This window comes from Aquarana catesbeiana, linkage group LG03 (assembly GCF_042186555.1).
Source record: "Aquarana catesbeiana isolate 2022-GZ linkage group LG03, ASM4218655v1, whole genome shotgun sequence".
NCBI lineage: Eukaryota > Metazoa > Chordata > Amphibia > Anura > Ranidae > Aquarana > Aquarana catesbeiana.
The window spans coordinates 613,877,842-613,905,825 of record NC_133326.1 but is presented as its reverse complement, the minus strand read 5'-3'; the positions used below and the strand labels follow the sequence as shown (position 1 = coordinate 613,905,825).

General features: G+C 43.1%; 1 protein-coding gene across 1 annotated transcript; it reads right to left on the bottom strand.

The window, feature by feature from the left end:
- Window positions 1-27,927, bottom strand: MAK16 (MAK16 homolog). Its single transcript, XM_073622251.1, is given in 10 exon segments — window positions 1-267; window positions 2,831-2,896; window positions 3,673-3,786; window positions 6,328-6,402; window positions 8,174-8,224; window positions 18,540-18,695; window positions 21,576-21,640; window positions 21,862-21,971; window positions 24,154-24,203; window positions 27,770-27,927. Coding segments are annotated over 10 exon segments (912 nt in total). The 5' UTR covers window positions 27,785-27,927; the 3' UTR covers window positions 1-57.
- Window positions 27,928-27,984: the final 57 nt, after the last annotated feature.

Sequence of the window (27,984 nt, the reverse complement as noted above, 5' to 3'; positions counted from 1 at the left end):
TATGTGGGTAAGGAGTTTATTTAGAAAAAAAAAGTTCAAAACTTAAAACAGTCCTGGTCAAGTAGTTTTAACTTTGTGCTGTGGCTCAGTCTCTTGTTCATATTCTATTTCCACATAAGCTCTCTTCTTTCGTGCTGGACCTTTCACAGGAGCCTTGCCTTTTGACTTTCCTTTTGTATTCTTTGCCTTTTCAGTCTCCTCCTCTGATGACTCTTCTTCACCAGATTCATTTTCCTCATCGCTGCTTTCATCTAATTTGTCCATGTCCTGTTCACACAAAAAAAAAAATCAGATTCAGGAATTCGAAGCTTTGCAGATAGTACATTTTTTTTCCTATACTTTGAAACTACACTTTTTCTCTAAAGCAGTGTATCCCATCCCCCAGTCTACAGATTGCTGACAATCTATTGCTGGCAGACAGCAGCCAGCCATATATATATATATCTATATATATATAGATATATAGAGAGAGAGAGAGAGAGAGAGAGAGAGAGAGAGAGAGAGAGAGAGAGAGAGAGAGAGAGAGAGAGAGAGAGAGAGAGAGAGAGAGAGAGAGAGAGAGAGAGAGAGAGAGAGAGAGAGAGAAAGATACACACACATACACACTAAATTACCAAAAGTTTTGGGACGCCTGCCTTTAGGCACACATGAGCTTTAATGGCATCCCCGGTCTGAGTTCACACTTATATGAATTGCCAATTTGCATGACAAGAGTTCGTGATTGGCTCTCAATGAGCTGGTTCACACATCTCCAGGATGGCTGCAGATTGGATTGCACAAGGGTTCTGTGCGTCTTTGGCTCCGTTTCAGGTCCGAATTCAGGCAAAAATTCGGGCCTGAAACAGAGAACAGGGACGCACCGGACCCCTACTGTCAACTGTATCCGTCTTCAGTGTGAACCCAGTCTTAGTCTGTAGGGTTTAAAAGTTGAGTTGGCCCATCCTTTGCAGTTATAACAGCTTCAACTCTTCTGGGAAGGCTGTCCACAAGGTTTAGGAGGGTGTCTATGGGAATGTTTGACCATTCTTCCAGAAGCACATTTGTGAGGTCAGGCCCTGATGTGGACGAGAAGGCCTGGCTTGCAGTCTCCGCTCTAATTCATCCCAAAGGTGTTCTTTCGGGTTGAGATCAGGACTCTGTGCAGGCCAGTCAAGTTCTTCCACCGCAAACTTGCTCTTCCATGTCTTTATGGACCTTGCTTTGTGCACTGGTGCGCAGTCATGTTGGAACAGGAAGAGGCCATCCCCAAACTGTTCCCACTAAGTTGGGAGCACAAAATTGTCCAAAATGTCTTGGTATGCTGAGGCCTAAGAGCTCCCTTTACTGGAACTAAGGGGCCAAGCCCAACCCCTGAAAAACAACCCCACACCATAATCTCCCCCTCCACCAAATGATTTAGACCAGTGCACAAAGTAAGGTCCATAAAGACATGGATGAGCGAGTTTGGGGTGGAAGAACTTGACTGGTCTGCACAGAGTCCTGACCTCAACCCGATAGAACACCTTTGGAATGAATTAGAGCGAAGAGTGCGAGCCAGGCCTTCTCATCCAACATTAGTGCCTGACCTCATAAATGCGCTTCTGGAAGGATGGTCAAACATTCCCATAGACACACTCCTAAACCTTGTGGACAGCCTTCCCAGAAGAGTTGAAGCTGTTATAGCTGCAAAGGATGGGCCAACTCAATATTGAACCCTACGGACGAAGCCGACATTAAAATTCATGTCCGTGTAAAGGCAGGCGTCCCAATACTTTTGGTAATATAGTGTATGTGCATCAGTCTGTTGCTGCTTCTTCACAGCCTGGGGAGAGGGAGTTGACCTAGCTGTATTGCTAAACTGTAGCAGAGAGAAGTCCGATCACCAACTTCACCGTGCTTTCTTGAAGAAATGCAAATCTTCTGGCAGATAAAACCACTTCCACTTTAATGGGAGTGTTAGATTTCACCAAGCTTCAGTGTTAACTGTACAGCAGTGAGGCTGGGCAAAACAACTACTGAAATCAGCAGCAAATCATCAATAAAATTCTTTTAGTTTTAAGCATATGCAAACCGTAACAGTGAACTTCTCTTATTTGCGCTCTTTTGATGCAAACAATGTAACAAAATTCTTTCAGTGATACATCCACAAGAAAAATACCTGTTGATCCTTCCATAAATCCAGTGAGTGTAGAACTTCCTGAGCTGCGTTTCTGTTGCACCATTATCAGTTACAATTGTTCTCAGCTATCTGAGGACTACAGAACACCCTCTTCCTATGTTAGGGAGAGGATGAGGTGTTCTGTTGCACCATCTTAAGGTGACAATGCTGCTTAAAGGAGGAGTTTCGGGCCCCCCGCAAAAAAATTAAAAGTCAGCAGCTACAAATACTGCAGCTGCTGACTTTTAATATTGGGACACTTACCTGTCCAGGGAGCCTGCAATGTTGGCACCCCATCCGATCTGCGGATCGGCTCTCGGTTGCTGCCATTCGTAGTAAGGGATACCGGCCGTAAAGCCGAAGTTCCCTACTGCGCATGCGTGAAGCACGCTGCACTTTCTAATTGGGGGAAGGAGGGCAGAACTTCTGAGGGACAGCGCCGTCTCCCAGAAGTGGAGATAGGTACTTGTTCCCCCCCTCCCCCCCTGACAGGTGCCAAATGCAACACCGGAGGGGGGGGGGGGGGGGGTAGAGGAGTCAATTAAGCAGACATTCCACTTTTGGGTGGAACTCGGCTTTAAGCAAATAGCACATCATGGGGTTTATCACCTAACTCGCTGAATAGTTTCCATTTCAAGTGGAAGAAGAAAACCAATGTGCAGTACACTCCAATAAGAAGACTTTCAAACTTACTTCAAAATCACTGATATCGCTTTCCTCCACATCTTCATCTTCCACAAACTCTCTCTTACCGCTCTCCTGAAAAAAAAAAATACTATGAGAATCTTTCAGAACAGCTGAATTTAAAGAAAGTTACCCAATTGCACAGAAGAATTAGGTACCTTGTACACAAGGCTGTCTAGCAGTGCGTCCCTCCCTGTGTTACTTGTAACTGCAGGCATCATTCAGATATTCCCACTGAAATCAAAGACGCCATATGACGTCTTTGGGCGGGAAGTGGTTAATAACTGACCTCACTAAAAGTAATATCAAATGTGGCACAAGTTTTATTAAGAGGGCTGTAGGGAGTACAAATGTAAAAGCTCTGACATGTATAGAGGTAGTAGTTACAGTGGGCCAGTTTTGTGTTTCTCCCCCACATCCTCACCTTTGCAGCCCTACAGCTGACTGCATAGACAATGCAATCCTTTTTATGTGTAACCTGCTGCCTATTTCTTGGATTTGTAGCTGGTGCAGAGGAGCAATTAAAAGACCGAAAGTACGACTCCACAATTAAATCCTCTGTCTCCTTTCCAATTTAACTTTAATGGGAATTTAACTGTAAAAGCCTATCCATGCTTCTGCACATAATATTCTTGTGTTTTTAATAGTTGTTTTACACATTACAAGGAGTTTTAGATGTGCATAGGTGTGCTTCTAGTTACTTTCTCCATCTCAGGTCAAATGAAATAAAAGGAGTGTACTCCAGCATACGTGCGCAATAAAGTGCAACCAACATCCATGTAACATGACTGTGTATGGCTGACGTAAGTGGAAGTAAGCCATTTATATTAGCTTTATTTATAGCTACATACTTCATCTTCCTCCTCCTCCTCTTCTTCTCCCGAGGACTCAGATTCACTTGCTGCGTCCTGCTGCTCCAGAGCTTTGTCAAAGGCTTGGATGGGGAAGTTGTAAATGTCTCCATACTGTGGGAAAAGAAGAGAATCATCAGGTGACAAGGAATCACTCCTCAGGCAATCTACAAAAACATATGAATGTATATATACACACACATATACATATATACACATATACATACACACACATATACAAACACTTTAATGCTATGTTTATGAAGCAGTACATGTGACTTTTATCAAACGTTCAGTGCAGGTGTATCTTCCTGGTGCATGTGTTTTAGGTTACAGTGAATGTTTGGTAAATGTCACATCCACTGCTTCATAAATATGCCCCTTTGAATTCTTACTGCAGTGTCACTTACCTAAAGTAATTTAATGGCACTTCCAAGTTGTCTCTTCCTCGTTTTTTCTTATTGTAATAAGTATACCAATTTGCAGATTAGGCACTAGAGGGAGCTCAGTGGCTCAGTACAATAGTTTAATTAGCCACTTGCCACCCAGGCCAATTCTGACATTTCTCTCCTACATGTAAATATCATAATTTTTTTTTGCTAGGAAATTAGATAGAACCCCCAAACATATTTATTTTCTTTTAGCAAAGACCCCATAGAATATAATGGCGGTCGTTGCAACTTTATGTTGCACAGTATTTGCGGTGCAATTTTTCGAACGTGGGGGGGTTTTTTTGGAAAAAAAAAACAGTTTTGCGCTTTAAAAAAAAAAAAGAAAACCAAAACAGTAAAGTTAGCCCGATTTTTTTGCATAATGTGAAAGATGAAGTTACGCCAAGTAAATAGATACCCAGCATGTCATGCTTCAAAACTGCACACGCTCGTGGAATGGCGCCAAACTTCGGTACTTAAAAATCCCCATAGGATTTAAATTATTTTTACTGGTTAAATATTTAGAGTTACAGAGGAGGTCTAGGGCTAGAATTATTGCTCTCGCTCTAACGTTCACGGCGATACCTCACATGTGTGGTTTGAACACAGTTTTCATATGTGGGCGGGACTTACGTATGTGTTCGCTTCTGCGTGCGAGCACACGGGGACAGGGGCGCTTTACATTTTTAATTTTTTTTTTTATTGTTAATTTTACTTTTTTTTTTAGTTTGACACTTTTTAAAAAAAATAAATTTTTTTGATCACTTTTATTCCTACTACAAGGAATGTAAACATCCCTTGTAATAGGAATATGGCATGATCAGGCCTCTTTACAGTGAGATATGGGGTCAATAAGACCTCACATCTCACCTCTAGGCTGGGGTATGTTTGAATACAGAGGCCGGGCGTGACGTCATAACATCGCGCCCGGCCTCTGAACGATCATAGAGGCTCCGGCGTCGCCGCCCGTAAGAATGATCAAGCCACTATGATCGTTCTTATGGTGTAGGGAATTGCCGGCTGAAAAAGCCAAAATATCTGAATGATGCCTGTAACTGCAGGCATCATTCAGATCTACAAGCACAAAATCAAGGATGTCATATGACGGCCGGGCGGGAAGTGGTTAAAGAATATGTAAATCCAACACTGCATATTCCTGATATGTGCCTAATGTACCATGTACTTGTATGAGAAATTATCCTGTTCTTTTTTTATTGCTTCCTTGGTGTAAAATTCCTGGTGTTCCTGCCAGTTCCTCTGCCTTCCAATTAAAAACTGACCACACTAAGAGGTACACAGCATGGTCAGTTCTCTAGCTATGCTGGGAACTCAGCCTGTTCTCTTCCAATGATCCCCCCCTGCACAGCCTTTCACTGGGAAGCTCAGTGTACTGTTGTTTCTCCTCCCCCAGCTCTTATGCAGCTGAGATTAGAGGGAATGTGATCGCGTATTCAAAAGAGAAAAAAAAAAAACTGTTTTGATTTATTTGTTATAACTAAACACCTATCTTTTGCCTTTCACTTATATTTTAAAGATGAACGTCCGCTCATTTGTCTTTGACAGGTACCCCTGTCCCCACTTCCGGGAGACCAGGCCATGCCGAATGACGTCAGCAGCTCGGCTCCCTACTCCTCCGGGCCAGTAGGAGAGCGCAGCTGTGCCTCGTACATGCGCGGTAAGGACCCAACGTGAAGCCATAATGCTTCACTACCGGGTTCCCTTACCAGCAATGCCGGCGGCAGCACCCGACATCGATGGACTCCAGGACAGGTACGTGTCCTATTATTAAAAGTCAGCAGCTGCAGTATGCGTAGCTGCTGGCTTTTAATTTTTGCAGGGGTGGGCGGACCTCCTCTTTAAACTGAATGGGTTGATTTACAAGGCGAGGCTTTACATATATTTTAATGAGGCTAAATTGGTTATCACAGGCTGTGTTCTCCAGCACTCTAATCCTCACCCAGAATCTTGTGAGCCAGATGCAAATCTCAGCCAACTGTTTCCTTTCTCAACACTTGTATAACTGAACACAGTTACCACAGACAAAGCTAAGCAGAAGTTGTCCAAAAGTCATCACTACTTAAAGATATAGAACCTTTTCATGAATAAAGCTTGAGGACATTTATTTCTTACTGCTTGGTATATAAGATGGTGGATCTCTCGCTACACAACAATGACTTGTCACTTCCCAAAAAAGTCAGTTGTTCCTTCAAGTAGTATGACTTACCGCTCCTTGTTTGAGACGCTCAAGCAATTCTTTCTCTATAGCGTTGTCCAACTGAGCAGCTACCAGGGCTTTTTCCTGTGATCAGACAAAAGGGTATCATAAAGATATACAGTGGTATCCATACATTTAATGAAATTACTGTCATACTTAAAGTGATTGTAAAAGGGTTTTTTTTGTTTTTTTTTAAATAACAAACATGTTATATTTATTTACCTGCTCTATGTAAGGGTTTTACACAGAAGGGCCCCAATCCTCCTTTTCTGGAGTCCCCCAGCGGCGCTCCTGGCTCCTCCTCTTCATCGAGTGCCCCCACGGAGAGCCGTATTCCATGGGGGCACTCATGCAGAGATGCTTCCTAGTCCCGCTGCTGCGTCCATTGACACAGACAGCAGGACTCGGCCCCCCGCGTCACTGGATTTGATTGACAGCAGCAGGAGCCAATGGCTCCCGCTGCTATCAATCTATCCAATGAGGATGGAGACGCCGGCTGGAGCTGCTGTGCTCATCGCTGGAACAATCGGGTCCAGGTAAGTAAAAAGGGGGCACTCTGGGGGGCAGCTGCAGTAAAGAAGGTTTTTCACTTTAATGCATAGAATGCATTAAGGTGAAAAACCACAAGACTTTACAACTCCTTTAAGCTGCATTTAAAAATGAATTTAAAATTTCCTAATCAACACATAACTGTAATAACAGGTATTTCGTACATCTGTCTGGAGTTCAGCTGACCTTTCAGCAACGTCCCTAAAACTAATAAATGCTAACAATGACAGACATTCTTACCTTTGCTGCATCAACCATTAATCCAGGATCCCACAGCGGTCACACCAGTTCAGTGCCTAGGCAACTAGTCATGTGATCTCTGCTGAAGTGAAGATCAAAGTCTGATTAGCTGATCATCCACTTCAACGGAGCTCATGTGATCAAACTTCTAGGCATATGTTCATGTAATAAACCACTGTGGGATCCCAGAGCAGCAGTTTTTTCAGCAAAGGCCAGTACTTCAGATTTTTGATCATTAGCAGTGTGCCTATTCCATGTATGACTCTGCTTTAGGTTGACCATACATGGTCCAATAAATGCAAGCAATGTAAAAAATTTCAGGATTCCATGGAATGACGGGTCAATGGGTTAACAAAAAGTGGTAAACAAGTCTTGAGAGTGTTGGAAGCACTCATTAAAATACGTGTAGTTTTCCTGACAAACTGCAAAACCTTTGCAGTTGTTACAATTGTTTTTTTTCCCCCACAAAAGGGAATCATGTTTTGCAGGTTCAGATACTGATTCACAATGCGTCTTTATGTTCTATATTGGTGGAAGCAAAATCAGTAAAACTGTCCAATCGCACTATTTTTTCAGGTTACCCCTCATGTCGGAATAAACAATCAGATGTATTTGTGAAAATACATCCAAATAATGTTAACAGATCCATGCCAGTCTAAAGAAATGCAGAGTCTTTAAATAAGGAAAGAGGAACCTAACTGGGATATGTGATGTGTGTGTATGTATCCCAGAGGGGGTTGGGTTGGCTGAGGGCCTTGTCATCTGGGCCTTATTGAGAAAGTAGCTCCAGGCGCCCCCCCCCCCCCCCCCCCCCCCACAAAAACAACATCTTTGCAACCCCCCCCCCCCAAAAAAAAAAAAACTGCAATTGTGCAACAGGGAGGGGGGAGGAGTAGAATTATGCTGCACAAGTCTTCATTAGGGGTGAAGAACCATTTTAAATATAACAAGGTAACACTTTTTTCTACTGCATCATGGGAACTACGTTTTTCACTTGTTTAAAGCTACCCTCCTATCACACTTTACAATATGTAGTAAAATAAAACATTTACAATAATGAACTTACTTCTCTCCTTTTCTCTCTCCTTTCCACTTTCCGGCTTAGCGGACTAGTTTCCTCCTGTAAGTAAAAAATAGAGCGTTATAGCAAACAATTTCCAACATTCGGCTGTATGTATGTCTGCTGGCTTCTGTTGGACGTGTATGCTGGAAAACCTGCCGACCGACTCCGGCGTCCCCCTGTCAGAATACAACAGCTCAGCGGGGGGTGGTTAATGTACTTACTTTGCATAGTGGGTACGGGGGCTCTGACCAGAGCTGACAGTTTTTTTTTTTATCCAACCCAGCCAATAGTGTGTACCAGACTTTATTTTGGCACCAAAATATTAGATTTTGAGAGCAATGTCAATACCTTTGCATTGTCCGCAGTGCATTGCAAGTGGCTACATTTACAAGATCCTGAAAGTGGAACTAAAATTGCTTTTGTAAAATGTTCTGACAGGCAGGATTTTCATATAAGAGAGACTGTATATCTCTTCTGTAATAGAGGTTTCTCTCTGCCTATCAGCACTTTGTTCACAACTCTGAGCAGGGATAAAGTATCTTCAGTGCACAAGCATTGGAGTAACATCATTTGGGCCTGGCCAATAAAGACACCAAAGACTCATGGACCTGGAAAAACACTAGCAGAAGATAGAAGTTATGCCAATGGAGGGCAGAGCTTACATTACAGTGTTGGAAGAGACTTCTAGGTAAGTTTGCAGAATGTATTAATATGCTGCATACTAGCACCTCATGGCAAAAAGCTCTTGGGGACTCCCAATTCTTAGTTTAGTATGTCGATTTGATTCCACTTAAACACTACATTTTGATGGTTGCACCAACAGCATTTCAGAGTGTTAAAGGTGCTCCCTGAGCACGATTACAATGAGGTAAGTAAATTGCAGCATACACACAGATTACACTCTGTGAAGCTACAGCCTGTAAGTTCACCTTTTGAAACATATTCCACCCATATTTCGGGTCCAACATGTAACATGCTTAAGCTCCTGCCACCAGTTCCCCCGATCACCCCCTCAGTGTGACAGCAGGCAGGGGATCTTCTCCATGCACCTTCTGTCACAATTCAAGAACAGCACAGCTGTGCTGTGAATGAATGAACTACAACTACTGTCATCCACTACAACTGACGCTAATGAGCAGCTTTCAACAGACAGCTCGTATGAAGGTAAAGACTGAAAGCTGCAGGGCTTGTCTGCAGAAGCCTGGCATTGAACCCCCAATCCACTGATCACAGTTGTAATGCTTTCCAAACAAAAATAATAAATGTTCATTTTTTTTCCTGCACAAATATGTGCATTTATTTATTTTTTTCTTGAAAGGTGAACTTATTCTTTAACCACTTGCCGACCGCCGCACGACTATATACGTCGGCAGAATGGCACGGGCAGGCAAAAGGACTTACAGGTACGTCCTTGCCTGCCCGCGGGTGGGGGGTCCGATCGGACCCCCCCCCGGTGCCAGCGGCGGTCGGATCGAGGTCAGGGTCGATCGGAGGTGAGGGGGAGGCCACTCATTCGTGGCTCCCCCTCGCGATCGCTCCTGGCCAATGATGTGCTTCCTCGGCTTCTGTGAATGTAAACAGAAGCCGAGGAAGTGATGTCATCTCTCCTCAAGACGGTCTTTTCGTCCGGCGCCGAGGAGAGAAGACATCCAAGTAAGTGCACCAACACTACACATTCAGTAGAACACGCAGGCACACTTGTCACCCCCCTGTCACCCCCCAGTCACCCCCCGATCACCCCCCTGTACCCCCACACATACTGACACCAATAGCAGGTTTTTTTTTTTTTCTGATTATTGCATTGGTGTCAGTTTGTGTCAGTTATAAGTGTTAGGGCAGTTAGGTTAGCCCCCTTTAGGTCTAGGGTACCCCCCTTAGGTCCAGGGTACCCCCCTAACCCCCCCTAATAAAGTTTTAACCCCGTGATCACCCCCCGTCGCCAGTGTCACTAAGCGATCGTTTTTCTGATCGCTGTATTAGTGACACAGGTGACGCTAGTTAGGGAGGTAAGTATATAGGTTCGCTGTCAGTGTTTTATAGCGACAGGGACCCCCATATACTACCTTCTAAAGGTTTTAACCCCTTGATTGCCCCCTAGTTAACCCTTTCACCAGTGATCACCATATAATTGTTACGGGTGACGCTGGTTAGTTGGTTTGTTTTTTGTAGTTTATTATAGTTTATTACAGTTTATTATAGTTTTAGGGCACCCGCCGTTTATTACCTTATAAAGGTTTAACCCCCTAATTGCCCGGCGGTGATATAACTTAAGTTTTTAGGGTCAGCTTAGGTCTGCGTCGCCCCAGGCAGCGTCAGGTTAGCGCCAGTACCGCTAACACCCACGCACGCAGCATACACCTCCCTTAGTGCTATAGTATCTGAGCGGATCGATATCTGATCCGATCAGATCTATACTCCCCAGCAGTTTAGGGTCCCCCAAAAAAACGCAGTGTTAGCGGGATCAGCCCAGATACCTGCTAGCACCTGCGTTTTGCTCCTCGGCCCAGCCCAGCCCACCCCACCCAAGTGCAGTATCAATCGATAACTGTCACAAAACACTAAGCACACATAACTGCAGCGTTCGCAGAGTCAGGCCTGATCCCTGCGATCGCTAACAGTTTTTTGGTAGCTTTTTGAATCAGTCGCTGACAGTCAGGAGCTTTTTTGCCTGTGAGTCTCACTAGTGTACCCCTAAATTTAGAGGCCAAAATGGCAAATCGAAGGTACACTAGTGAAGAGGCCTACACGTTTCTGAGTATGACAGATAGTGAAGAGGAAGTCACTCATCTGTCAGATTCAGGCTCAGAATACGAACCTGTAGAGGACAGCGGCTCCATGACAGATAGCTCTGACGACGGAGTTGTGGTCCCTGCTAGGGTCAGGCGTACCAGACCCCGAACTTCTTCTTCTGTCCTTGAAGTGCAAGAACCGCAGGTCCCTTGTATGGAGCAGAGCAGTACTAGTGCCGCTACTCCTTCTGGTGAACTGGCAAGCACCAGCGGCCTAGTACACCCTGGTCGTACATCCAGCACTGCAGTATCACGTGGTGACGTGGCGAGTCCCATAAGTGCAGTTCAAGCTGGTGAGGTGGCAAGCACAAGTAATGTCCCGCTGCCACCAAGAAGACAAAGACAGGCCCGTCGTGCCCATAGTGCCCTTCCTGCTGCATTGGCCAATCCGAATTGGGTACCCACCACTTCTGCAGCACCCGTATTGCCCCCATTCACTGGCCAACCCGGAATTCAGGTGGAAACAGTTGATTTTACGCCACTGGATTTTTATTCACTGTTTTTCACCGAAGATCTCTATAGATCTATTGTGGACCAAAGCAATTTGTACGCTGGTCAACACATCGCCACTATTCCCCAGTCCTCCCTTGCCAGAGATTGGAGACCAATTACGGTCTCCGAATTTAAGGTCTTTCTGGGCCTTTCCCTCAACATGGGCATAACCAAAAAGAGTGAGTTGCGGTCATATTGGTCCACTGACCCAATTCACCATATGCCCGTGTTCTCTGCCTCCATGGCCAGGGCACGATACGAGCAGATTTTGCGGTTCATGCACTTCAACGACAATGAACTCTGTCGTCCTCGTGGAGACCCTGGATACGATCGGCTCTACAAAATTCGGCCCCTCGTAAACCACTTCAACCAACGTTTTGCAGACTTGTTTACCCCCCATCAAGTTGTCTGCGTTGATGAGTCCCTGATTAAATTTTCTGGCCGCTTGTCATTCAAACAGTACCTTCCCAGCAAGCGTGCCAGATACGGGGTCAAGATGTATAAGCTCTGTGACAGGGCCACAGGCTATACATGTAGATTTATGGTTTACGAGGGCAAAGATAGTCACGTAGAGCCGATCAACTGCCCTGACTACATAGGAAGCGCTGGCAAGATAGTGTGGGACTTGGTGTCACCCTTATTCGGAAAGGGGTACCACTTGTACGTGGACAATTATTACACGAGCGTGCCACTTTTTAGTCACCTTTTTGATCATCAAATTGGAGCATGTGGCACCGTGCGACCTAATCGCCGGGGCTTTCCTCAGCGGCTTGTAGATTCCCGTCTTAGGCTGGGGGAGAGAGCCTGCTTGCAGTGTAATAATTTGCTCGCTATGAAGTGGAGGGACAATAAGAATGTTTTCGTTCTTACCTCCCTTCATGCAGACACGACGACCCAAATTACTACGGCGACTGGTGTTGTGGAGAAACCCCTCTGTGTCCACGAATATAACCAAAATATGGGAGGGGTGGACCTCAACGACCAGTTGTTGGCGCCGTACCTAATTGCCCGTAAGGCCAGATGCTGGTACAAAAAAGTGTCTGTATACTTATTTCAATTGGCTTTGCTGAACGCTCATGTGCTATACAGAGCTTCAGGACGGACTGGATCCTTCCTTAAATTCCAGGAAGAGATCGTCAGAGCCCTTCTGTTTCCAGACGGTGCTCCACCTCACCTTCCCCAACCAAATGCAGTAGGCCGGCTGCATGAGAGGCATTTTCCTTACGTCCTCGAGAGTACCCCTACCCAACGAGCCCCCCAAAGAAAATGTCGTGTCTGCAGCAAGCGCGGATTTAGGCGTGACACCCGGTATTATTGTCCCTCCTGTCCTGGCAATCCTGGTCTTTGCATTGGTGAATGTTTTGAACGCTACCATACACTAGTTGAGTTTTAGCGTAGGGTACAGCACTGCACAGACTAGGACACACTTTCACAGGGTCTCCCAAGATGCCATCGCATTTTGAGAGACCCAAACCTGGAACCGTTACAGTTTTAAAAGTTACAGTTATAAAAAAAAAAAATGTAAAAAAAAAAAAAAAGTAAAAAAAAAAAAAATACACAAAAAAAATATAAAATAAAAAAACCAAAAATAGTTGTCGTTTTTATTGTTCTCTCTCTCTCTATTTTCTCTCTATTGTTCTTCTCTTTTTTACTGTATTCTATTCTGCAATGTTTTATTGTTATGTTTTATCATGTTTGCTTTTCAGGTAGTATATAGTTATAGTTTAATGTGTTTTAACCATTTTTTTGTTTTCAGGTACGCCATTCAGCTGCAGCGCGGATTTATTTATCTTGACAGCAACAGCGTTTGCTCCCACGATACATAAAGCCGTGACTCCAGCGCTGTCGGAGGTGATTTCACCACCACAGTTACATACTTCAGCATATATGCCGAAGCGTGGGGGCAGCAGTGGGTGGAGGAGCGATTTGCTCCTGCCTTTTGTGGGAGGATGCCCCCATGCTTCGGCATATATATATTTTAGGTAGGCACAGGTTGCGTTAAATGTTTTATTTTTTACTATGTTTTTTTTTTTTTTTGTATTTGCTTTGCAGGTATGGTAAGTATTACTGTTATACTGTAATGTTACTTTGTTTTTTGTTAACCATCATTTGCTTAGCAGGTACGCCATTCAGTTGCAGCGCGGATTTATTTATCTTGACAGCAACAGCGTTTGCTCCCACGATACATAAAGCCGTGACTCCAGCGCTGTCGGAGGTGATTTCACCACCACAGTTACATACTTCAGCATATATGCCGAAGCGTGGGGGCAGCAGTGGGTGGAGGAGCGATTTGCTCCTGCCTTTTGTGGGAGGATGCCCCCATGCTTCGGCATATATATAATTTTAGGTAGGCACAGGTTGCGTTAAATGTTTTATTTTTTACTATGTTTTTTTTTTTGTATTTGCTTTGCAGGTATGGTAAGTATTACTGTTATACTGTAATGTTACTTTGTTTTTTGTTAACCATCATTTGCTTAGCAGGTACGCCATTCAGTTGCAGCGCGGATTTATTTATCTTGACAGCAACAGCGTTTGCTCCCACGATACATAAAGCCGTGACTCCAGCGCTGTCGGAGGTGATTTCACCACCACAGTTACATACTTCAGCATATATGCCGAAGCGTGGGGGCAGCAGTGGGTGGAGGAGCGATTTGCTCCTGCCTTTTGCGGGAGGATGCCCCCATGCTTCGGCATATATAAAACGGTGCATGTATGCCCATCATTAGAAGTGGGTGGATGAAGGGAGGTATTCTAATGGTGGGCATACCCACCGATCAAGATCTTTTTTTCGTTCAACCCACAGGCTGCATGAAAAAAAAGTTTACAATGTATGCCCAACAAGGACCAGCAATGTACTGGTATGTTGCTGGACTTTGAGTGGTTATACCAGAATGATGCCTGCAGGTTTAGGTATCATCTTGGTATCATTCTTTTCAGCCAGCGGTCGGCTTTCATGTAAAAGCAATCCTAGCGGCTAATTAGCCTCTAGACTGCTTTTACAAGCAGTGGGAGGGAATGCCCCCCCCCCCCCACCGTCTTCCATGTTTTTCTCTGGCTCTCCTGTCCCAAGGGAACCTGAGAATGCAGCCGGTGATTCAGCCAGCTGACCATAGAGCTGATCAGAGACCAGAATGGCTCCAAATATCTCTATGGCCTAAGAAACCGGAAGCTACGAGCATTTCATGACTTAGATTTCGCCAGATGTAAACAGCGCCATTGGGAAATTGGGAAAGCATTTTATCACACCGATCTTGGTGTGGTCAGATGCTTTGAGGGCAGAGGAGAGATCTAGGGTCTAATAGACCCCAATTTTTTCAAATAAGAGTACCTGTCACTACCTATTGCTATCATAGGGGATATTTACATTCCCTGAGATAACAATAAAAATGATTAAAAAAAAAAAAAAATGAAAGGAACAGTTTAAAAATAAGATAAAAAAGCAAAAAAATAATAAGGAAAAAAAAAAAAAAGCACCCCTGTCCCCCCCTGCTCTCGCACAAAGGCGAACGCAAGCGTCGGTCTGGCGTCAAATGTAAACAGCAATTGCACCATGCATGTGAGGTATCACCGCGAAGGTCAGATCGAGGGCAGTAATTTTAGCAGTAGACCTCCTCTGTAAATCTAAAGTGGTAACCTGTAAAGGCTTTTAAAGACTTTTAAAAATGTATTTAGTTTGTCGCCACTGCACGTTTGTGCGCAATTTTAAAGCATGTCATGTTTGGTATCCATGTATTCGGCCTAAGATCATCTTTTTTATTTCATCAAACATTTGGGCAATATAGTGTGTTTTAGTGCATTAAAATGTTAAAAAGTGTGTTTTTTCCCCAAAAAATGCGTTTGAAAAATCGCTGCGCAAATACTGTGTGAAAAAAAAAAATGAAACACCCACCATTTTAATCTGTAGGGCATTTGCTTTAAAAAAATATATAATGTTTGGGGGTTCAAATTAATTTTCTTGCAAAAAAAAATAATTTTTTCATGTAAACAAAAAGTGTCAGAAAGGGCTTTGTCTTCAAGTGGTTAGAAGAGTGGGTGATGTGTGACATAAGCTTCTAAATGTTGTGCATAAAATGCCAGGACAGTTCAAAACCCCCCCAAATGACCCCATTTTGGAAAGTAGACACCCCAAGCTATTTGCTGAGAGGCATGTCGAGTCCATGGAATATTTTATATTGTGACACAAGTTGCGGGAAAAAGACAAATTTTTTTTTTTTTTTTTTTGCACAAAGTTGTCACTAAATGATATATTGCTCAAACATGCCATGGGAATATGTGAAATTACACCCCAAAATACATTCTGTTGCTTCTCCTGAATACGGGGATACCCCATGTGTGAGACTTTTTGGGAGCCTAGCCGCGTACGGGACCCCGAAAACCAAGCACCGCCTTCAGGCTTTCTAAGGGCGTAAATTTTTGATTTCACTCTTCACTGCCTATCACAGTTTCGGAGGCCATGGAATGCCCAGATGGCATAAACCCCCCCCCCAAATGACCCCATTTTGGAAAATAGACACCCAAAGCTATTTGCTGAGAGGTATAGTGAGTATTTTGCAGACCTCACTTTTTGTCACAAACTTTTGAAAATTGAAAAAAGAAAAAAAAAATACGTTTTTCTTGTCTTTCTTCATTTTCAAAAACAAACGAGAGCTGCAAAATACTCGCCATGCCTCTCAGCAAATAGCTTGGGGTGTCTACTTTCCAAAATGGGGTCATTTTGGGGGGTTTTGTGCTATCTTGGCATTTTATGGCCTTCGAAACTGTGATGGGTAGTGAGGAGTGAAATCAAAAATTAACGCCCTTAGAAATCCTGAAGGCGGTGATTGGATTTCGGGGCCCCGTATGAAGCTAGGCTCCCAAAAAGTGCCACTCATGTGGTATCCCCATACTCAGGAGAAGCAGCAGAATGTATTTTGGGGTGTAATTCCACATATGTCCATGGCCTGTGTGAGCAATATATCATTTAGTGACAACTTTGTGCAAAAAAAAAAATTGTCACTTTCCCGCAACTTGTGTCAAAATATAAAATATTCCATGGACTCAACATGCCTCTCAGCAAATAGCTTGGGGTGTCTACTTTCCAAAATGGGGTCATTTGGGGGGGGTTTGTGCCATCTTGGCATTTTATGGCCTTCAAAACTGTGATAGGTAGTGAGGAGTGAAATCAAAAATTTATGCCCTTAGAAATCCTGAAGGCGGTGCTTGGTTTTCGGGGCACCGTACGCGGCTAGGCTCCCAAAAAGTCCCACACATGTGGTATCCCCGTACTCAGGAGAAGCAGCAGAATGTATTTTGGGGTGTAATTCCACATATGCCCATGGCATGTTTGAGCAATATATCATTTAGTGACAACTTTGTGCAAAAAAAAAAAAAAAATTGTCACTTTCCCGCAACTTGTGTCAAAAAATAAAATATTCCATGGACTCAACATGCCTCTCAGCAAATAGCTTGGGGTGTCTACTTTCCAAAATGGGGTCATTTGGGGGGGTTTTGTGCCATCTTGGCATTTTATGGCCTTCAAAACTGTGATAGGTAGTGAGGAGTGAAATCAAAAATTTATGCCCTTAGAAATCCTGAAGGCGGTGCTTGGTTTTCGGGGCCCCGTACGCGGCTAGGCTCCCAAAAAGTCCCACACATGTGGTATCCCCATACTCAGGAGAAGCAGCTAAATGTATTTTGGGGTGCAATTCCATATATGCCCATGGCCTGTGTGAGCAATATATCATTTAGTGACAACTTTGTGCAAAAAAAAAAAAAATTGTCACATTCCCGCAACTTGTGTCAAAAAATAAACTATTCCATGGACTCAACATGCCTCTCAGCAAATAGCTTGGGGTGTCTACTTTCCAAAATGGGGTCATTTGGGGGGGTTTTGTGCCATCTTGGCATTTTATGGCCTTCAAAACTGTGATAGGTAGTGAGGAGTGAAATCAAAAATTTATGCCCTTTGAAATCCTGAAGGCGGTGCTTGGTTTTCGGGGCCCCATACGCGGCTAGGCTCCCAAAAAGTCCCACACATGTGGTATCCCCATACTCAGGAGAAGCAGCTGAATGTATTTTGGGGTGCAATTCCACATATGCCCATGGCTTGTGTGAGCAATATATCATTTAGTGACAACTTTTTGTAATTTTTTTTTTTTTTATTTATTTTTTATTTTTTTGTCATTATTCAATCACTTGGGACAAAAAAAATAAATATTCAATGAGTTCAACATGCCTCTCAGCAATTTCCTTGGGGTGTCTACTTTCCAAAATGGGGTCATTTGGGGGGGTTTTGTACTGCCCTGCCATTTTAGCACCTCATGAAATGACATAGGCAGTCATAAACTAAAAGCTCTGTAAATTCCAGAAAATGTACCCTAGTTTGTAGACGGTATAACTTTTGCGCAAATCAATAAATATACGCTTATTGACATTTTTTTTACCAAAGACATGTGGCCGAATACATTTTGGCCTAAATGTATGACTAAAATTGAGTTTATTGGATTTTTTTTATAACAAAAAGTAGAAAATATCATTTTTTTTCAAAATTTTCGGTCTTTTTCCGTTTATAGCGCAAAAAATAAAAACAGCAGAGGTGATCAAATACCATCAAAAGAAAGCTCTATTTGTGGGAAGAAAAGGACGCAAATTTCGTTTGGTTACAGCATTGCATGACCGCGCAATTAGCAGTTAAAGCGACGCAGTGCCAAATTGTAAAAAGTGCTCTGGTCAGGAAGGGGGTAAATCCTTCCGGGGCTGAAGTGGTTAAAAACATCAACTAGATTTTTGTATACAAATAAAAAGTAAAAAACTATTGCAGGATTTCCACTTAGGAAGCCAATCCATCTAAAAACACCTGCCCCTAACTGCACTTTTCTTCACAAAAATGATGTGTCAGAAGTGGACTTGGATGGTCCGTCGTGTGAAATAATGCTTGTGAGTTATATCTCTCCCCTTTATTGTACTGTATATTCTTTAAAAAGTATAATATTAGTAACATCACATGCAGACACAACAGTGCCGCTTATGATTTGTTTCAGTCCTATAGAATGTTGATCCCCAGCTGTGACAAGCACCCACGTACTGTATTTACTAACTTGAAGTTTCACTTACTGCCTCTTGAGAGTGAGTTTGCGGATGCGGATCAGGTACTGTGTAATCTTGGTAAATCTCTGCTTGCACTTATGTCTGATGAATCGTGGCCAGTAGATGAGGTTCTCGTCGATCTGTTCCAGAGCCTGCTCATAGTTCTTGCTCAGTCGTACCTGCAATGAAAATTTGTTTCTATGAACACCAAAAGAGACTTCATGTAGGCCATTGTATGAGAATGCCAGGCTGAGAGACTTGTGTGCTTTTAGTGGAGAGGACCTTTACACACTTCATAATACTGTATAGACAATAAAGGCTTCCATAGAGAAGTAATGATATGCAGATCAAAATGTTCCCCATTGTGAACCTTCACACACATGCCAAACCAAAAGCAGTTAAAAGACCACTATATGTCTATAAAGGTTTTCATTTATCCACATATTGGTCTGGTTAGTATTTGTTATTCACATTTAGTTAGACTTATTCTGTTACGTTGGAGAGATTTTGTAGCTTATACCAGCCACATCTTGAGTGCTAATGAATGTCAGGAAAATACCGCAGCATTTATATCAACAGGTAGAAAGGACACTTAATCCAATTATTTTATTTATTTCAGGTACTTATATAGCGCCGTCAATTTACGCAGTGCTTTACATATACATTGTACATTCACATCAGTCCCTACCCTCAAGGAGCTTACAATCTAAGGTCCCTAACTCACATTCATATACTAGGGACAATTTAGACAGGATCCAATTAACCTACCAACATGTCTTTGGAGTTTACCAAGGAATGTGTCAAGAGAGATGTCAATTGTCCAAGAACAGGACTGGAGGTGTGAAAAGTTGTGAAACCATCCTGGTATAGCTACATATTCCTATTCTTGGTGTAAGGAAGTCTGTATGGGTGTTAATATTACAATTCACAAATTATGAAGATATGAATTCTTTTTAAATTGATGTTCCAATTTATATGTAGAATACAGAAGGCATCACATACCCATTAAAGAGCATTCATTGCCTGGCGCATGGATAAGATTTTGTGACTTTGTTTTAATTAAAAACACAAAAAATAAAATAGAGAAAAAAGTATAATTTACAATGAGGATAATTTCTGTCATCACAAAGTTCAATTCCTGTCCACTAATGGCTTTGAAGAAGTTTTACTAATTTATTTCTGCTTAATATTGGCTTCAAACAGCAGCTAACAGAACATAGGATTGTAAAGAAAAGTGGCATCAGATATGATGATTTCTACAGGTTCAGCTCCAATAATCCTGAAGGAGCATCTCTTTTCTCTGAAAGTCTGCTGCAGGTACAGGATGATATGCTGTTTCTACATGCGATAATGCTGGAATATTTCAAACTTCCTAACTTATAATAGAGGGACCAGTACAGACTTGCACCAAGTTGTTGTGTTACAGTGGATATCTGGGCATAATAGAGCTGCATGATTAATCGTTAAAGACTCAAAATCACGATTCGGTGCAGAGAGTTCTCTGCTCAGCTGACAGCTGTCAAAAAAACAAAAACCAGGGGCCCTGCCAAGTTTCTCACAACATCTTGTAGGCGGAGATAAAGAGAAACATCCAATATGTAACATTTTGTCCTTTTAGATCAAAGGAATGAACTTTGGCCCTGTAAATGAGGTCAGTTTAACCACTTACATTGGGTTCACACTTGGGAACACAGACATCGCATGTGATTTGCACCAGTACTGCTCGGTCTGTGCAACGCAAGTTCAGCTATGCAGTTGTATGGCTGAACTCGCATTGGATTTGCAGGAATAGTACAGGAGCTTTTTCTTTTCCTACACTGGAATCGGATCGCATGGGTGTTCTCGCCCATATGATCTGATTCCTGTGTGAGTTCACAGTTCGCACTGCAATCTGTGAACCAATTTGGGGGTGTCATTAACATTGTATTGACACCCGTAGTTCGCAGAGGGCAGTGTGAACTGCCTGCGGGAGAGATACGATGCAGTACCCAGCGCTGTAATTGCACTGGTTCCCACATCACTATAGTGTGAACCTAGGCTTAAAGACTAAACCTTTTTCTGACATTTGTTGCTTACAAGTTGAAAACAGTATTTTTTGTTAGAATTTTAACTTAGAACCCCCAAACATCATATATTTTTTTTTTCAGCAGAGACCCTAGAGAATAAAATGGTGGTTCTTGCAATATTTTGAGTCACGCTGTATTTGCGCAGCGGTCTTTCAAATGCATTTTTTGGGGAAAAAATACACTTTAATTAATTAATAAAAAAACTAAACAGTAAAGTTAGCCCAATTTTTTGTATAATGTGAAAGATGATGTTATGCCACGAGAATCGTGATTTTTATTCTAAGCAAAAAAAATTGCGATTCTCATTTTGGTCAGAATCGTGCAGCTCTAGGGCATAATATAAAAAAAAATCCTCACTGCTTCTGCTGCACTGATATCCCAAGCAGTGTTATCAGCCCTGAATAAGTTACTAACTAATGAGATACTCTGCTATATTACAGAACACTTTCCACTCTTGCTATGAAGATAAGGGGTGAAGGGGTGGGGGGTGTTCTGTAGCCAGCAGAGGAGATCTAGAAGACTGACAACACTGATTATTAGTTTACTGCAGAAGAGGATTTTTTTTAGTGAGGATGTTAAAAGCTTGCTGGGTTTCTGGCAGAATCAATGGGTATTCTTAAGTAAGCTGACAGCACACTGCCTCTTGCTGCATGGATATCGCAAGTAGTGTTGTCAACTCTGCCTGAGTTATCATCTACTGGATTACAGACCACCCCCTCTTGTTATGAAGATAAGGAAATCCCACAGCCCAGCAAGGGAGACCTAGACAGGGCTGACAGCACTGACTATTAGTTTACTTCAGAAGAGGAACTGTTTAGTCAGGTCCCTACAGGATGTTAAAAGCTTACTGGACTTCTGGCAGGATCACCAGATATTTTATGTACTTTCATCATTTATGAAAAGGTACAATTTGCATACCATGCAGCGATGTACACCATATGTTTTGTTATTGTTCAAGACCTACACTTTAAACCAGAAGGCAGCTGCACTCACCCTCTCCCACATCCGTGCTGGAAATGCCGCTCTTTCTATTGTCTTCATGTACAAGTAGCAGATACCTAACAATAAAGAGAAACAGGTGAGAACTGATAAGATCACATAGCTGCTCTAGGAGGTGTTAGGAGGTGTGTATATATATATATATATATATATATATATATATATATATATATATATATATATATATATATATATATATGTGTGTGTGTGTGTGTGTAAATATATATATATATATATATATATATATAAAAATCACACACAGGGTAATCCATATGCTTACCTTTCTCTTCTTTAATGGTGGCATACTGGCTGTTGGCGAGGGGACAGGAGGAGCGGTTACACTGACCAGTTATGTTGAATTCATTCCGACAGAAATTCTGAGTCTTAGTCCTGCAAGCAGCAAATTAGAACCAAATAACAATGGTAAATTGTTCATGCACAATCTTGTTACTGTTCTACTTGCATTTTAAGGATTAGGGCAAACAAAAGACCAAAAAGATGGCTGCACTGAAACTGATAGGTGGAATAAGTGGTCTTAAAGGACAACTGCACCTCTGCACTGTGCTGTGGCCCTAATTATTCCTATAGGTAGCCATACTTATGGAAGCCTCCAGTGGTTTTGCAGAGTGCAGCTCTCCCTGTAGGGCTACGGATTATCATGATAAATGCTAACTAATTTTTACAGAACATGCTTAGCCGCTTGCCGACCGCACTATACCCGAAAGACAGCTACAGTGCAGCCGTCTAGTTCTGGAAGGGAGTCAATAGACGTCCTCCCATGGCCCCGCCTCCACATGCCTCCGGTGGTGCGCTCTGTGACTGCTGTGTCTCTCGGACCCAGCTGATTGGAGTAAAGGGCCAATCACAGTGGCCCTCTACCATGTGATCAGCTGTGTCCAATCACAGCTGATCACATGTAAACATACTGGCTGTTTTTTGGGCACAGACACGGCGTGGGAGGAAAGGAGAGCTGTTAACCGACAAGCCTGTCTGGACATTGTTTTCACTGGTCATCAGTGCAGCCTCATCATTGCAGTCTATCAGTGCCCATCAGTAAATAAGAAAAATTACGTATTTGCAAAATTTCCTAACAGACACGAAGAAAACATTTTTTTTTTACCAAAGTTTTTGCTAAACAAACAGCGGTGATTAAATAAGACCAAAAGAAAGCTCTATTTGTCTCCAAAAAATGATACAAATTTCATAGGAGTACAGTGCTGCATGACTGCGCAATTGTCATTCAAAGTGTGACAGTGCTGAAAGCTGAAAATTGGCCTGGGCAAGAGGGGGGTAAAAGTGCCTGGTAGGCAAGTGGTGAAAGAAAGATTTATTTTTTTCATGGAGTTTCACTTTAACTGCTTGCTGACCAGCTGCCGTCGTTATACCGCGGCAGGTCAGCTCTCCTGCGCAAATCGCCGTAGCTGTACTGGAGTTTGCCGGTGCGTCGGGCGGACTCAATGTCTGCTGGCAATCGCCTGTTACAGAGGCAGGACAAGGGAACTGCCTTTGTAAACAAGGCGATTCCCCATTCTGACAGGTGACATGACAGGGATTTACTGTTTCCAGTGATCTCTGTCATGTTCCAGTAAGCCCATCCGCCCTACAGTTAGAACACATATAGGGAACACACATTTAACCCCTTGTTTACCCCCTAGTGTAAACCCCTTTCCTGCCAGTGACATTTACACAGTAATCAGTGGCTATTTATAGCACTGATCGCTGTATAAATGTCAATGGTTCCAAAAAAAAAAAAAAAAAAAGTGTCAAAAGTCCGATCTGTCCGCTGCAATGTCACAGTCCCGCTAAAAAAAATAATAATCAAAGATTGCTGCTATTACTACTAAAAAAAAAAAAAAAAAAAAACAATAAAAATGCCACAAATCTATCCCCTATTTTGTAAACGCTATAACCTTTGTGCAAACCAAATCAATATACGCCTATTGCGATCTTTTTTACCAAAAATACGTAATATTGGTCTAACCTGATAAATACATATATATATATATTTTTTTTTTTTTTGGCTATGTATTATAGCAAAAAGTAAAAAAAAAAAAAAAAAAAAAAAAAGTTTTTTTTCCCCCAAAATTGTTGCTATGTTTGGTTATAGCACAAAAAATAAAAACCGCAGAGGTGATCAAATACCACCAAAAGAAAGCTCTATTTGTGGGAAAAAAAGGACGTTAATATTGTTTGGGTGTAGTGTCGCATGCCCACGCAATTGTCAGTTAAAGCGATGCAGTGCCCTATAGGAAAAAATGGCCTGGTCATTAAGGGGGCAAATCTTCTGGGGTTGAAGTGGTTAAATAACAAAAATATGTTCCCTCTGTCATATTATATTTCTTTTTGAACAGTTGAAGTAGTATGTCACTTAGACAAGTGTGTGTGTGTCATACTATTTAATATCAGAAAAGATCTGTGATTATGGATTATCCTGCCAAGGTTCGACATACTAATACATGGGCGGTGGTGACATATCAGAGTGGCATGGGTCACCAGGCTAACCTTCAACTCATCCCAGTCCTGGTGTGAATGAAAGTTTGCAGACCCCTGGGGGAAGACCTACAGTACTTACTTTATCTTGAAGGAGCAGAACTGTTTGTTCCCCACAATGTCCCAGATAACCTGAAGCAGAAAAGAAAATAATGAGCATGAGACACATACAGATAGAAGGTTGCATGATTGGAAAACAGATGATCACATATATTTTCAGAGTCTCTCCAATCACAAGGCTGCAATTTACACAGTGATGGGAGATTGATGCTCATCTCCCTGGTGGGGTTTCTTCCTGGTACAGGGTGGCTATGTTCCTTTTCCATGGTGAAGTCCCTCTTTTAGGCTCAGTTTACACTGGAACTGGCCGCAGATCGCACAGGAAAGCTGTCCGTCCCTGTTCTCCATTTCATGGATGAATCAGGGCGAAATCTTTGCCTGAATTCGGCCCTGAAACGGAGCCAAAGACACACAGCGTTCCTGTGCAGTGCGCTCCGCAGCCGTAACGGAGATATGTGAACCGGCTCCATAGAGAGCCAGTCACATTCTCCTGCTATGCAAATTGAATGCGGGAAACCCCGGGGGGTCAGGGTAGAAGTCCTACTCCTTCTGGGGGTGGACTAAAGCACACCCTTAAAAGGGGTTGTAAAGGTTCCCCTTTTTTTGCATAAAAATAACAAACATGTCCATACTTACCTGCTCTGTCCAAGGGTTGTGCACAGAGCAGGCCCGATCCTCCTTTTCTGGGGTCCCCCGGCGGCGCTCCAGGCCCCTCCCCTCCATGGGGTGCCCCCATGGAGAGCCGCTTTCCCTCTTTCCCTGAGGGCACCCATGCCGTTGTGCTCCTGAGTCCCACTGCTGCGTCCATTGACACAGACAGCGGGCCCCACCCCCCGCTTCCATGTCACTGATTTTGATTGACAGCAGCGGGAGCCAATGGCACCTGTTGCTATCAATCTGTCCAATGAGGGGAGAGACAGTGGCTGAAGCCACTGGGCTCATGCCCATCGCTGGAACAGATCGGGCTCAGGTAAGTAATAAAGGGGGCTCTGGGTGGAGGGGAGTTGCAGCAAAAAGTGCTTTTCACCTTAATGCATAGAATGCATTAAGGTGAAAAACCTTGAGACTTTACAACCCCTTTAAGTGCTCTTTTTAGTGTGTTTCACATGCATGTTTTTTGTTCACTTACGGGGTTTTTTTGTTCTAAGTTTTGCACTACTGCAGAAAAAAAAAAAAGATTGGTAAACTGCAACATATTACATTTTTGGTTTGAAGTGCAAAAGCCTTCCTGATTGGATACAAATTGATTATATAGTTTAGGTAGGTCATCGCATTACAATATATTGGTAAATATAAAGTAGATTGTACAGAAATAGTACAGTTAGACCATAACATGTCAGGTGCCCCCAAAAATACATACTTTTAAAGATTTTTTTTTTGTTTTTAATACCCAAAGTTTAGTGTTCCTTTAGGTGGGTGACACCCCTGTACTTTGTATTATACACAGTATGCGAAGCTCCCTAATTACAAAACATTGAGATCCAGACATGTGATAATCCTTCCTCTGAGCAGTCAGTCCTGGAACCTGGACTAATGATAGAAGTCCCTGATCACAGCCATCATCTCCCCCAGCACACTGTATACATGGGACTTATTGTACAGGACACTCAATCACAAATCTATCACCCCTTCTCCATTGTCAAATTCCTCTTTAACCACCGGCCCACCACAGTTATACTGCAGCAAGGTGGCTCGGCTGCACTAAACGACGTACTGGTACATCGTTCCGTGCACTAGCCTGTGTGCGCGCGCCGACTGGCCAGCGAAGGAGCCAATCAGCGGGTCCGGTAGGATTTGATGTGTGCTGGCCACCCACGATTGTTCCCCACAGAGACAGAACAGGGATCTGCCAATGTAAACAAGACAGATCTCCATTCAGACAGGGGCAGGCATAGAGATCTGTCATGCAGGAAGACGGATCCCTGTGTTGTCTCAGTCAGACCGCCCCCCACACAGTTAGAACACACGTGCAGGGAACACACTTAACCCCTTGATAGCACCATGATGTTAACCCCTTCCTTGCCAGAGTCACTTATACAATGTCAGTACATATTTTGCACACTGATCACTGTAATAATGTCACTGGTCCCAAAAAATGGTCAAAAGTGTCAGTCAGGTGTCCGATTTGTCCACCGCAATGTCGCGGTCCAACTAAAAATAGCTGATCAACCACCATTACTAGAAAAAAAAAAATTATAATAAAAATGCCATAAATCTATCCCCCTATTTTGTAGACACTATAGCTTTTGTGCAAACCAATCAATATACGCTTATTGCGAAAAATGTCAAAAATCAAAAATATGTAGCAGAATACATATCTCCCTAAACGGATTAACCACCTCAGTACCAGGGACTTACACCCCCTTCCTGCCTAGGCCATTTTTCAGCGCTGTCAAACTTTGAATGACAATTGCGAGGTCATGCTACACTATAACTATGTGAAATTTTTTTTATCATTTTCTTCACACAAATAGAGCTTTCTTTTGGTGGTATTTAATCACTGCTGGGTTTTTTTTTTTTCCTAAAAAAATAAAAAAAACAAAAATTTTCAAAGAAAAAAAAAGGTTTTCTTAGTTTCTGTCAGTAAATTTTGTAAATAAGTAATTTTTCTCCTTCACTGATGGGCGCTGATGAGGCATCACTGATAGGCTGCACTGATGTGGTGGCATTTATGGGCACTGATGAGGAGGCACGAATATGCAGCACTTATGGGCACCGATATGTGGCACTGGTGGGCAGCACTGAATGGCATCACTGGTGGGCACAGATTGCTAGGCACTGGTGGGCACAGACTGCTGGCACTTAATTGTAATCAGGGCACTGATGATCGGTGCCCTGATTACATCCCTAGCTGTCCCCTGTGAGGAGATGCCGCTGATCGGCTCTCCTCTCCTCACACTCTGTCAGTGTGAGGCGAGGAGCACTGATTACCGGCATCTCAGTGTTTACATGTGCCTGGCTGTGATTGGACACAGCCGATGACATGGTTAAAGAGCCACGGCCCTTTATACAGATCGTGTTCGCACCGTGTTCTAGTAACATGGCACGGACACGATCGCTGCACTGAGCACCCCCTGGGGGAGCACAAGAGCGGTCGTTCTGGGAAGCCATCATATGACGTCCTCCCCAGAACGAGAGCCGCACCGCCCCGCCGTCTGCCATGACCAGGCCATTTGATGGCTGGCGGGAAGTGGTTAAGAATTTAGAGTTTTTAATTGGGTATGTTTTTTGGCAGAAAGTAAAAAGTATTGTTTGTTTTTTTTCAAAATTGTGGCTCTTTTTTTGTTTATAGCGCAAAAGATAAAAACCGCAGAGGTGATCAAATACCACTAAAAGAAATCTCTATTTGTGGGGGAAAAAAGGACGTCAATTTTGTTTGGGAGCCACGTCGCACGACCGCGCAATTGTCAGTTAAAGCAACGCAGTGCCGTATCGCAAAAAATGGCCTGGTCATTTAGGGGGTAAATCTTCCAGAACTGAAGTGGTTAGAGCAGTATAAAGCCCACAAGCCAACCCCAGTGTACAGACAGAACCAATCAGACTATAAGAGTACACAACAGTAACACCTTATCTCCCTAATACTACAGCAATGTCTGAGCCTGACACCAATCCCCCCGGTCCCGGGTCCTGCGGCTTACATCATCATGCTGCATCCCGCCGGCCTCGCTCTACAATCCTCGGATCCGGGGCCACAATCACACGTGTGTACAGCCTCAGCAAGCAGCCATCTACAAGGACAGAATCTCGCGAGAAGCCGCATCTCGCAACCTCACTTCCGCCAATCAGAAACACTTCCAACCACGTTCTACGTGGGCTCAAGCGTTCGTGTTCAGTGTCGCGCCCGCGCATGCGC